The following is a 13,152-nucleotide window of genomic DNA, read 5'->3' on the forward strand; positions in this document are numbered from 1 at the left end:
CTAAATCTGATTGTTCGATCACGCTTAATAAATATGATATCTTTGGGAAATTGGATTATCATGCTAGGTCCCTTAAAACAATCTAAATCTGATAATCGCGTTCGATCTAGTACTATATGTTGCATATTGTTAAAATCAACTCAGATTAGTTTAATAGTTAACGCATGTCCCTTCAATTATTTATGCTGAGCTAGTAAGGATATCCTGCCTCTGGAGTTATCGAAGAGCGAGTACTCCTCTCGGTAGTTACAGTCCCCCGAACCCTCAATCCCTACCCTGCGGGTGTACGTTGAGCGATCCCCACCACCAGGGATTACAAGGGAACCTACGGCTGTCGTGGTCAAACATAATTGCACTCCCTTTATGTCACGATAACCGGGTTTTGTCAGTTTTTCTCATTTCGTTAAAAACTGAATGATGACTCCTATATTACTAGTCAATTGGGTGTAAACTCACAGGAAATCCAATTACACTTGATTTGACAAAAAGAAGTGTCACACCCACGAGGGACGAGGTCACGCATTAGCCTCGTGCTTTTTCGACCCCCTCACAGTGAGCAGTCTCTAAGGATCAATAAACATTATCCATCTGCAGGTTTGAAAATGATGCATCATTGGGTTCGGGATTGGAGAGCTTGTAGTTTAGTTTGATTTACTAAAGTAACTTTGGTTTGTTTAATTGAACTTTAAACTTGTTGAATTGGTTACATCGAATTTGTTTTCGTTGGTTGGTTTCGGAATTAATTCCATAGTTGACTATTTATAAATTTAAAGTTAGTTTTATGTTTTCCGCTGCAAAATTCTGAATAAGCCGTTACGTTTTCACAAAGGCGATAATACTTTGATAAATATCTATAGTTATATTTATTAAAAAGTTTATTATAGAAAAGGGAGAATTGTCGGGGTGTTACATCTCCTCTTCGACAACTCTGATAATCTGTTGAATCCTATCCTAGCTCAATCGTTTGACATCAAAGGAATATTAGGTATTTTCTTCTCTTCTTTCCTCAATTTTTGAATTTTTAGAATTCTCTAGGTTTATGTATTTATATTTTGATTTTTTTTTGGGGTTTGGTGTTTCTGGTTAGGTTTACTTGATGTTGGGTGAATTCGCCGATTAGTACATTGTTTGGGTTGAAGATGTTTTTGCTAAGCAGCGAATTTTAGGGAGAATTGATGAGCGGCATTTATGTCGCTCTTAGCTTAGGAATTCTTGTCATTTTTCTTACATTTTGCATGATTTTGTATGGTTAATTGGTCATTTATATGCTTCTATCCACTTTGATCTTTTATACATAAAAAGTGGAGTAAATGTGGAATTCAATGAAGAAGTGTAGAAAACAGGCTTGTGCGCACACACAAGTCAACTGTGCGCGCGCACGATGAAGAAAAAGAGCCATTGCAGGACTTCACAATCGATACGGGCACACAAGATTGTTGTGCGACCGCACAGGTCCCAAGTGCCAAAATCAGGACATTCTGCCAATTTGGTGCGACCACACACGTTTTAACAGTGCGCCCGCACAAAGGTCCTTGTGCGCCCACACACTCTGTCACGCGCCCACACAAGAGCTAAAAGCAAGCCAAGTATCAAACTCAACTGTGCGCCCACACAGAAAATTTGTGTGCCCGCACGGTGCGTAACTTCTGACTCTTCGCTCTGTGTGGACGCACAAATTTTCTGTGCGCCCACACACATCACTTTGTGCGCACACACATATCCCACTGTGCCCCCGCACGACGACGCTAGATGACTCTTTTTTTGTAATTTAAACTTCTATTTTGGGGAAGCATATAAATAAGATTCACTTTCTTATTTTCAGAAGTTAGTTTTTGAGTTAGTTTTTTAGCTTTTAGTTCTTAAACACTTTGTAATTTCCCAAATTTCTAGAGAGAGAAACTCAATTAAATTCTTAGTTTGTTCTTCAATTTTCAAGTTGGTTCAAGATTTCTGAAGCTTCATACTAAATTGTTTCTTCCTTAATCTCTTTTACTCTTTCATTGCTTTCCTTAATTACTTAAGTTCTTGATTTTACACTTGTTATTGATTGTGATTTCATTTGAATGTTAGGATTTCAAGTTCAAATTGCTTGTTTGATTCTCAATTTCGTTTTCAATTCAATCAACATGTTCAATTGCATAATTTTAATCCTTAGCTTAATTTATCTTTCAATGTGTAGTGAGTAGTTCCATGCTAGGGTTAGGGGGGATGTAGAATTGAATTGTTGATGGTTATGTGATTAAATTGTGATATGCTAGATAGGATTTCCATGTTTGACATGATTGGTAGTTGCAAATGCTATGATTGTTATTGAAATTGGAGTGTTCATCATATACTTGTCAAGAGATTGAGAGTGTGTGGTTGCATATGAGTAGCTAGTTGATTTCATGAACCATTCTAGGGCTTAGGTGACGCGAGAGCGTGTTATAGGAACTAGATTGGCATTACGTTCTAACCGAGAGGGGTGAATCGCTAAAATAGTTGGTTGCTCCCTAGAAAGCATGTCTTTGCATCATCATGTATGTGATTCAATTCGTTTTCCTCATTGAAACTCAAGTTGATCCCTAATTCCCCTAGCTTTTCCATATTGATTGTTTGCTATATTAGTCTAGGTTCGTTAGTTTCGTCCAAATAAATTCAATCACTCTTCTAAGCTAGCTTGTTTGTTTTAAACTCAAGTCGCTTCCTTCTTTTGGGACGATCCCTAAACTTTTCGCTATAACCAATATAGTGTGTCGGATTAGGTGTTTCTATAAATTTTGTTTGGTAGGAGATATTCGTCAAGGACCGGAAATCCCCTTACCAAAATGGCGCCGTTGCCGGGGAACGATAGTCGTATTTGAGTTTAGTTTAACATCGAGTCTAGTTTAGTTATTTTACTTCTTGCTTTTAGTGTAATAGCCATTGCTCACGTTTTCTTTGAGTTGTATGAAAGATCGAGGGCGAAGCCGACATCGACCCCTCTATTCTCTCGACTTGGAGTTAGAGAGGACATTGCGGAATCTAAGGAGAATCCGAACCCGATCTTCAAGCTACAACATATTTTCTACCTTAAACGAGATTCCGGACCAAGAACCTATAAGTCCTACAATTGAGAGTATGGCTTTGCCGGTGAAGAACTTGGGAATTCCAGGGGCTTTTAAGGCCACATGTGAAATTCAAGCACCAACCACAAATGCCAATAACTTCGATATTAGGCCCGCTTTTATCACACTAGTCCAAAGCCATCCATTTTGTGGGAAGGCTTGAGTCGCCGCCTGAGCATTTGAAGAAATTCCAGCATTATTGCGACACGATTAAGCATAATGCGGTCACTTTCGAGTATGTGAGGCTAATGTTGTTTCGGTTTTCGCTTCTAGGGAGAGCTAGTGATTGGCTTGGCAAGGAGGTCAAGCCCAACTCACTACGAACTTGGAATGAGGTCACTAGTGCTTTCCTTAGAAAATTCTATTCACATGAGAAAACCGCCGAATACCGGCACATGATACAATTGTTTGAGCAGAAACGAGATGAGTCCTTGTTCGAAGCATGGGATAGATTCAAAGAGTATCAAAGGGAATGTCCGCACCATGGAATTCCAAAGTGGCTCCTCCTCCAAACCTTCTATTTTGGACTTAGCCCGGCCTCAAAGACTAGCCTTGATGCCGGGGCGGGTGGTCCTATCATGAACAAAACGGAGGAGCAAATTGAAGAAATCATTGAGGATGTGGTGCAGAATTATCAAGCATGGCACGTGGGGAAGAGGAATTATATATGAAGGAAAAAGTAGGTGTGAATACAGGAAAGGGTCGGCTTTTGCATTGGAGCAAGCCAACATCATCGAAAAGCTTAGCTCCCGCCTTGAAACGCTTGAGAGTACTCCTAGTCAACCACCATCTCCATCAATAATTCCTCCACCGTCGGCCACCCTTCTCACCAAAGGGAAGGGCAAGGTTAGTTCCTATAATACCATGCCCCCTAATACTTCGTTTTGTGATATTTGTGGTGGACACGATCATTTTCCTAACATGTGCCATCTATTACAAAATGTTTCCTTTGTTGAACATGACTCATCTTATGAGCAAGACTTTGATATTGAGTATGCAAATTCTCTTAATGAAAGACCTAGGTACGATGGGCCCCAAACCCAAATTTCAGTAGACAACAAGCACCTAGAGGCCCTTCTATGCATGCCTACCAAGGCCAAGGCCAAGGAGGGGGATTTGATCATAAAGGCCAGGGCAACTATAGGGGGCAAGGCTATCAAGGCCAAACTCTCTATGTCCAACCCCATGGCCTAGGTAATCAAGCTCCTTACCACCAAGCTAGTTATAACCCAAATCACCAAGGTGTAATGGGCTATAACTACCAATATGGGCAAGGTAGAGGAGTTTGGGGGCTATCCATTGAATTCGGGAAACCAATATGGAAATTCCCAATATCCTCCTCCCGGATTTAATGTACCTAGGACTTATGGCTCTCACTTTCCATCTAATCCTTCCGGATTTAGCAATGCTCCCCCACCACTTCCGTCTCCTAAGTCTAATCTTGAGGCTCTCATGGAGTCGTTTGTGGGGGCACAAGCCAAAAAGAATGTGGAATTTGAGGATGGATTCAAGAAATCCAATACTCATCTCAAAATGATTGAAACTCAACTAGGTCAACTAGATAGCACAATCAAAAAGCATCAAGTGCACACAAGTCTCCCACCCCAAGGTCAAGCACCACCAAAGCAAATGTATGCCGTAGTGACTAGGAGTGGGAAGACTTTTGTTGATAATGCTAGGGTAAGTGAGGCCTCAAGTTCTAGGGGGGAAGTGTCAAAGGGAGTTGAGTCTAATGACAATGATAAGGTCGAAGAGGAGCCTCACGTTGATGATGTGAGTGATGGTTCAAAGCCAACGAAGGCTACTCTTCTACCTCTCACTACTCCCAAACTCCCCTACCCTCAAAAGTTTTCAGGGAAAAAGTTAGATATTCAGTTTTCCAAGTTCCTTGATGTGATTAGTAAGTTGCATGTCTCGTTATCCCTCACCGAGGCACTCAAACAAATGCCCCACTATTCTAGATTTATGAGAGATGTTCTTAGTGGAAAGAGAGATTGTGAGCCCAAGGAGAACGTGCATCTCACGGAGAGTTGTAGTGCTCTAATCCAAAGCCCATTTCCCCCAAAACTCAAAGATCCTGGGAGTTTTTCAATCGCTTGTAGCATTTAAAAGCTCAAATTTGATAATGCTCTTTGTGATTTGGGGGGCAAGCGTGAGTTTCTTGCCATATAAGATCTATGGAATCTATATCTATGTGATATCTCTCCTACCACCATGTCATTGCAACTAGCCGATCGTTCGGTTATGTTTCCATTGGGTAGGATTGAGGATGTTCCCCTTGTTGTTGGTAAGCTTACTTTTCTTGTTTACTTCGTAGTCTTGGACATCGATGGGGATGCCCATACCCCTATTATTCTAGGGAGGCCATTTTTGGCCACCGCGGGCGCCCTCATTGATGTGCAAGGGGGGCTAATCACCTTGAAAGTGGGAGATTCAAAAGCTAGCTTTAAGGTTCCCCTTGGTGAAGGGTGTTTTGTAAAGATGAAATGTTATATGAAGGTTGATACTATTGCTTTCATTGAGAACCATTGCATATGTGCTAACCCTACTAACGACTTTTGTGCTTTAAAGTGTGACATTAAGCTTGCTAGGTCCACTTCAATTCAAGTGAGAAAAAAGTTCTTGAGACGCCCAAGGTGTTGGTGAGAGTTTTATGATGTGATCACCGTTCCCAAGATATTTGGGATGCATTTGGATGACAATGGCGCATGTGCCACACCTCCCAAGATTAAGCATGAACCGGCCAAGAGGGTCATGAAGTTCAAGAAGGCCAAGGAAAAGCCTTATGGAGGTTGGTTAGGGTGCGTCACTATGAGTGTTGGCCTCAATAAGGTGTTTGTTCCCAAAGGGGCAAAGGAAAGTTTCTTTACTTGTGATGATCCAAAGCAGGTTGCATATGACCCCCCATGAATTTGGGGGGCACCGTCAAACTAGTGACGTTAAAGAAGCGCTACCGGGAGGCAACCCGGATGGATTCATATTGATTTTGTCTACTAACATTTTTTTCTAGTGTTGTTTGGTTTTAGGTGGAAAATCGTGAATTGGAGCTTTTCAGGTCTTGTGCGCGCGCAAAAATCTGGTGTGTTCCCCACACATGGAGATCGAAAAGAATCAGGAACTCTGGAAAGTTTGTGTGAGCGCATAAACTAAGCCTGTGCGCCCGCACAACTCAGGGTGTGCGCCCGCATAACTCAGGCTGTGCGCCCGCACCAATTTTCTGTGCACCCGCACAGGTTCAGAAAATCGAAACTACAGTAATTTTTCTTCTTAATTCGCGATTTCCTCTTCTTTCACTCATTTCACTCGAACCCAACACACTCCCAAACCAGAAAACGCCTTCTTTTCCTCTCAATTTTCACACCTTCTACTTCCCCTCTCCAGCATTTTTGCTCAAATCTCCACCAAAATTTCACTCTCTTCAACTTCCCAAACACTATTTCATCATATCTTCACATAAAAATACCACAAATTCTCAAATTTTCAAAAATCCCCAAAAGTTAGGGTTTGCTCTTAAAATTTCAAATTTGATATTTTTGGTGCATTTTGAGCTTGGGGAATTACTTGGAATTGATCTTTGTCGCCCCTTTTACCATTGGTGACGATTTCTATCCCTTTATTCTTCATTCTCTTGCTCTTGTTCTTCATGTTCATGACATTTTTGAGAATTTCTTAATTTGTGATTTTTGGATATTTGGTGATGCATGTTTGATTATTTGTGAAGTTCTTGATTATCTAGAAGTATTATACATGCTTGATTGCTTATCCTTGTTACTTTCTAGATTTTTGGTGGATTTTTGGTGAATTTTTAGCTTACTTGTATTTCTTGGAATAGAGTAGTATTTGGGTGATGTTGGAAAATCGGTGTTTTTGGAATACTTGTGTTGTGTTTTGGTGTTTGATTGTGGTGATTTTAGACTAATTTTGTTTTTCTTGTGATTTGTTCTATTTGGTTGTTTTTGTAGGTTTTTCATTTATTAATCATCATGATGTCTAAGAGAACAAATAAGGGTTCCACCTCCACTCCCAAGAGGAAAGCTCCTACCCCGCCAGACCTTGAAACTTACGGTATTGAGTTTGCGGACCAAAAGTCTCTAGACTAATTTGCCGACTTGTCCAAGAGGACTATCCGACCCACCAAATTCTACCACAAGAAGACAGTGAGACTTGGGTATTGAAGATGAGGTCAAGCGGATGATTTTGGGATTTGAGTGGGATCGGTTCTTTCAAATGAGTGCCAAGACCTACCGTCAAGACACATTGGAATTTCTTGCGTCGGCTAGGAAGAACATTGTTGTGACCATGGCGAATAAACAATTGAGTTGAGCTTCCAAGTCTTCAGAAATCGCCATACTTTGACGGTCAAGGAGATTAAAGACTTCTACTTTATTCCCTCACGAAATGGGCTTATCACCAACCCAGTGAGTGAGTGTGCCGAAAGCTATAATGAGCATGAATGGCGGCGCACTCTCACGGGCGAACCTGGAAAGTTTGATTCCGCATCGGCTAAGTCTTCCTCCTTCCAACACCCGGCCATCCAGTCTTTTGCCCGGCTCATCCAGTATGTTGCTCGGCTCATCCTCTATGCTCTTTTCCCAAAGGTTTCTACCAGTGCCTTGTCGGGTACGAAACTTGGTGCCCTTTGGTTGGCTCTTTCCTCCGATTGGGGCCCATTAGATTTTGGAAAACTCTTGATAGCAAGGATCATTGAAATCCGGAACGGGTATCCGGTTAGTGGGGAGATCCAACTAGGGGGCATGCTTACCCTCCTTTTGCGGGCTCTCCTGGGGGATCCATATGCGAATGCTTTCAACGCCTTGACCCCCGTGCCCGGTGGTGAGTTTTTGGATCTTCAAGCCTTGTATAAAGGCTCCGATTGGTGTGTCAAGGGCTCCGATTGGTGCATTTTACCCAATCGATCTCTCACCTCATGGGACCCCATGATTCCACGTGATCCCTAATTTGCTCCCGCTCGTGGTGGTTCACCTCATTCGTCCCATCCTCGTTCCACCGCCATGCATACACCCCTCTAAGAGGGCGGTATGTCTTCTACCTCTCATCTTTTTAATTTCAATGGTTTGCAAGCCACTCTCGCGGCTATCTTGCAAGGGCAAACCAAGTAAGATAGTACCTTAGCTTCTCTTGCCCCTCAAGGGAGCCGTGAGGTGGCTTCCTATGATTCTTTTGATTCGTCCAATTATGATAGGCGAGTGTATGACTTCCATGTGGACAAAGGGGATTTTGAGCCCTATGTTAATTATCCCTACCATCCACCCCAACAAGGGCCCGTCCCTAGTTGGAATGAGGAGCATACACCCACCTTTCCTTATTGGACCGGACCCTCCCGACCCGATGTCGCTCCCCCTAATTTCCCCCCTTAAGATTATACCCAAATGGGGGGGGGGGGGGGAGTGACTATTGTGGTGACCCCATGTACCCCACGGTTATGCCGGATGCGTGGCCTAGTAATTGGCCCGTGGGTTACACCTGTGGGTGGCCCGCTACTTACACCGGAGATTGGGATGGTCCTAGTGGAGAGCCTCCCCAAGGCTTGTACCCCCTTGAGCCCAATTATTCTTGGCCCCCCACGCCGATGCCTCGGGTCCCGATGTGGACTCCACCTTCAACTCCACCTCTTTCACCAACGAGAAAGAAATTGCCTATTGTCGTGAAAGGGATGAATTTTGGAGGGAGTATCTTCGGAAAGGGAAGGGCACCGGCACGAGTGGTTCTTAGGAGCAACTCCACTTCCCCCTCATCATTTTGTTGTGATGGTATGATTTTCATTAGCTTGGGGGAGAAGTGAGCCATGGGGACTAGGCTTGTTTTGCTTGCTTATTGATTCGTGCCTAGCTTGGGGAGTTGTTTATTCGATGTTCCATTTTTCTGTCGGTTGATGGTTCTTGCCCATTTTGTGTGTTTTTTTTTGTTGATGGTTCTTGGGGAGAAGTGATGATGATTTCTTGTTGCTTTACCTTGTTTTGGCCATTTGGCCCTTGTCTACTAATTTTCTTTTGCTTTTTGAGTTTGTGCGTTTTCTTGGTGTGGAATCATTTCATCTACCATTGCCATGCCCGACTATTCTCTTGGTAAGTGTGAGGGGGTCGAAAAGCGCGAGCCTAATGCGTGACCTCGTCCCTCGTGGGTGTGACGATTCTTTTTATTCAATCAAGTGTAATTGGATTTCCTGTGAGTTTACACCCAATTGACTAGTAATACAGGAGTCGCCATTCAGTTTTTAACGACAATGAGAAAAACTGACAAAACCCGGTTATCGTGACATAAAGGGAGTGCAATTATGTTTGACCACGACGGCCGTAGGTTCCCTTGTGATCCCTGGTGTGGGGATCTCTCAATATACACCCGCAAGGTAGAGATTGAGGGTTCGGGGGACTGTAACTACCGAGAGGAGTACTTCGCTCGTCGATAATTCCAGAGGCAGGATATCCTTACTAGCTCAGCATAAATAATTGAAGGGACATGCGTTAACTATTAAACTAATCTGAGTTGATTTTAGCAATATGCAACATATAATACTAATTCGATCGTGATTATCTGATTTAAATAGCATTAAGGGACCTAGCATGATAATCCGATTTCCCAAAAATATTATATTTGTTAGGCGTGATAGAACAATCAGATTAGGTTAGTTTAACAGTTCATAAAAAGGGCGAGGAAAGCAGTTAAATCATCGAAAAGGGACACATTACGACGCACCCTTGAGAGGTGCGTCACGGTTCTCAGAAAACTAACCACTTTGACTTTGCTATTTCTCCTTTTTATTTAACGAATCTCAATTATGGGACAGGATACGTTCTGTTCGATTTATGGATCGATTGCGACAGAACGCGTGAACAATTTCGCAGCGAAAGGCTTAGGCTAAGGGTTGGAGTCAATACTCAGAACATAATTGTGTGTTGTTGTTTTCACGTCGAATTTAGGGGCCTATTTATAGGGAAGAGTTCGTGGAAAGATAGAATTGTAGAGTTCTAATCCACAAAGAATTAGGAAAAAACACGTACCCAGGTATTTTCAGCGCCCAGGCCTGGGCGCCGAAGATTTCGGCGCCTAGAGCCAGGCGTTGAAAATAGGGTCTGGGCTGTTTTCTTTAGTCAGATTCGGATTCCTGAAATCCGTAGAGTTTGAGATTAATTTGAGTCTTTTAGCGCGTATCAATTTTGTGACGGAATGCATCCGGGCCCGTTACGAACTCTAGGCTCGTTAGGATTTCAATTAATACGTAACTCTCATTTCCGAATCATATTAGGAATAGGATTCTCGCAGTTTTCTATCTCATTTAGGATTTATGTTGGAATGCAACACCTAATTCTGACAGGTTTCTATCTTTTATGATTTGCCACTTTTAGAAGCTACCTTTTACGGCAGTTACTATTTTTAGTAGGTTTCCATAAATAGCAGGTTTCGGGTGAAATGAAAAGGGGACTTGAGATTCGTTTATTTCATAGGAGATGCGTTGTCAAGTGGAGATTTACGTTTTCATCATCGAACCTTTCCCTTCCTGGAATGGGGACAAAAGTAGGTGCCTACAGTTAGCCCCCACTTTGACTGAGTCTTAGAGTAAGACGATGGTCAAAGTATTAGACGGAGTGCGTCACACAAGCCATGGTGTATGTGACCTGTTTTGCGAGGGTCTCAAGAGCCCCCGAGTGATAACATTTGACTTAAGGGTCATCACTTGAAGTGTCGACATATCCCTCACGTGTCATTGGGATTTGTCAACTGATAGTATCTAAAGGTGCGTAGAAACTCCCTCACTTTGTCATTGGAAGGATCTAAAGGTGCGTAGAAACTCCCTCACTTTGTCATTGGGAGTAGCTACAGAGTTTTTCGAAATCAAAGCTATAAAGTGTAATTGGGCCTGGCCAAGCCCAATCACGAGGTAAAAACGTTTTTTTTTTAAAGATTCTCATTTTCAGTGCTACCTAAACGAGAAAACCCCCTTGTTTTTATAGGACGTAAAACGAAGGAAAATCCAGCACCCTTGTTTTTATAGGACGTAAAACGAAGGAAAATCCAGCAAAAGTTATCGCTGCAGCGACTAAGGACCTGCGCGGTTTAATGGCGCAGACCCCGCCGGCTGAAGATGGCGAGCCTGTCCGCTAAGGGTGGACACCCCGTCCGATAGAAGTGGACGAATTTGTTTTTGAAATTTGAAAATAAGGACCTACGCGGTTCGTGACGTAGAACCCGCCGCCTGAAGATGGCGAACCTTGTCCGCTAAGGGTGGACACCCCGTCCGATAGAAGTGGACGAATCTATTTTGAAATTTATTTTGCTTTTTTTGAAAATAAGGACCTACGTGGTTTGCGCCGTAGACCCCGCCGGCTGAAGATGGCGAGCCTATTTTAAATTTGAAGACTTTATTTTTCGAAACTGAGGACCTGCGCGGCTAGTGACGCAGACCCCGCCCGCTGAGGGTGGGCGAGCCCTGTCCGCTGAGGGTGGACGTCCCTGAATTCGTTTTCTTTTCGATTTGGGAACTCGCGCGGTTTGTGACGCGATTCTTGCCTGACTGAAGATGGCCAAGTTCCTATTTCTTTGGTTCTTTGTGATTTCTTTTGAGAATTTCTTTTTATTCCTTCTTGCAAGAGCGAATTCTTTCGAGGGGTGCTCGAATTTAGTTGTAACCTGAACGTGGGCTGACAACGTGTTCAGACGGATCTTTGTCTTGCGACCGTCCGCTTTCGTGACTTCGAGCTAGTCTTTACGGCTCGACTTGGTCTTTGATCAGAGGACCGTGTACAAGTATCAGTGATGTCCTTTCGATGAGGTCGAACCTATTGTTGTTCTTTTTTTTGAGATATCCAAACATGATATGGTGTTTGGCGCAGTCCGGGAATGTGATTTTGATCGCGCGCTCCTCGTTGGAGTCTATTTTTTGCGAGCCCCCAAGCACTGGGGCTCGTCGGTTGTTTCTCGCATCTTGTAATCATGTTTGGGGTCATGCTCGTATGTGCGAGCGACCTTCTATAGTAGTGTGCTACTTTAGCGAAGCCGTGGAGTGTGACTTTAGTTTTCAGGCGACATCCGGTTTTAGCTTGGCCTGGATTAACCCTTTGACAGACAAATATTTTTTTATTTGGAAAACCAATGACTCGACGACACATATTTTTCGTGTTTCGAAGAATGACCATGATATTTAACTTGCTTTTTTTTTGAAAGGGTACATAAGCATTTTCTGAGACGAGTCTAAGTTTCGACCAAGTTTTAATGTTATTATTTTTTCTTGCTTATTTGGGAGCTAAAGGTGCTTTGGGCTTGATCCTACTTGCAATAGGGCCTCGTGTTTTAGCAACATGGTCTTAAGTCCTTTCCTGTTCCGTGTTTTGTGAAATCTGGGCCTTGGGCTGCATTTTCAGCGCCCAAGTTCAGGCGTTAAACATTTCGGCGCCCAGCCGTGGGCGCTGAAAGTCCTTTCCTGGTAATATTTGATTTTCGGATTTCCTAACACGTTTCCGAATGGGATCAGGATGTCATTGGGTGCGTTCAGCTATATATAGGGGGCTAGATACGTCCTTATTTTCCACCACTCTCAAATTCTCTCTCCTTTTTGCTGTGCTCTAATTATTCACTTCTTTTGCCATGTCGATCCCTACTTTCTCACTCCAACGGACTGTTAGGCGTTGGCTGCGGGCGCTTACTCCCACAGAAAAAGCTTTGTTAAAAGAATACCACTTAGAGGCACTTTTAGGTTTACAACAAATTAATATTGATTATAACTTTCTGCATTGTGCCCTAAGCTTTTGGGACTCCAATCATCATGTTTTTGCCTTTCGGGGCAATGAAATATGTCCTTTGCCTGATGAATTTGCTGCGATCCTTGGTTATCCTACTAATGCTACTCCTGTTACCCCTGGCACTATTGAAGAGGGTAAAACAATCATAAGGGCTTTCCTAGGGCTAGATGATAACATGTTTGCTGAAACCGTTGTAGATGATAAGGTTAACTTGGCGAAACTTGTAAAACATCACTTTAGGCCTAGTAAGAATATGACCGAAAAAAAATTGAACATTCGAGCCCTTGTATTTTGCTTGTTGAATCATTATT

At 42.9% G+C, this 13,152-nt stretch overlaps 1 protein-coding gene across 1 annotated transcript; it reads left to right on the forward strand.

The window, feature by feature from the left end:
- The first annotated feature begins 4,619 nt into the window (after nucleotides 1-4,619).
- On the forward strand, nucleotides 4,620-5,195 carry LOC130469971 (uncharacterized). The gene has a single exon (XM_056839523.1). It carries the CDS (start codon nucleotides 4,620-4,622, stop codon nucleotides 5,193-5,195), a length of 576 nt encoding a protein of 191 aa, XP_056695501.1.
- Nucleotides 5,196-13,152: the final 7,957 nt, after the last annotated feature.

The sequence above is a fragment of the Spinacia oleracea genome, chromosome 3 (genome assembly GCF_020520425.1).
Source record: "Spinacia oleracea cultivar Varoflay chromosome 3, BTI_SOV_V1, whole genome shotgun sequence".
Lineage (NCBI taxonomy): Eukaryota > Viridiplantae > Streptophyta > Magnoliopsida > Caryophyllales > Amaranthaceae > Spinacia > Spinacia oleracea.

What these genes read in the sequence shown, in the direction of transcription:
- LOC130469971 (XM_056839523.1), top strand. Translation starts at nt 4,620, where the DNA reads ATGATTGAAACTCAACTAGGTCAACTAGATAGCACAATCAAAAAGCAT.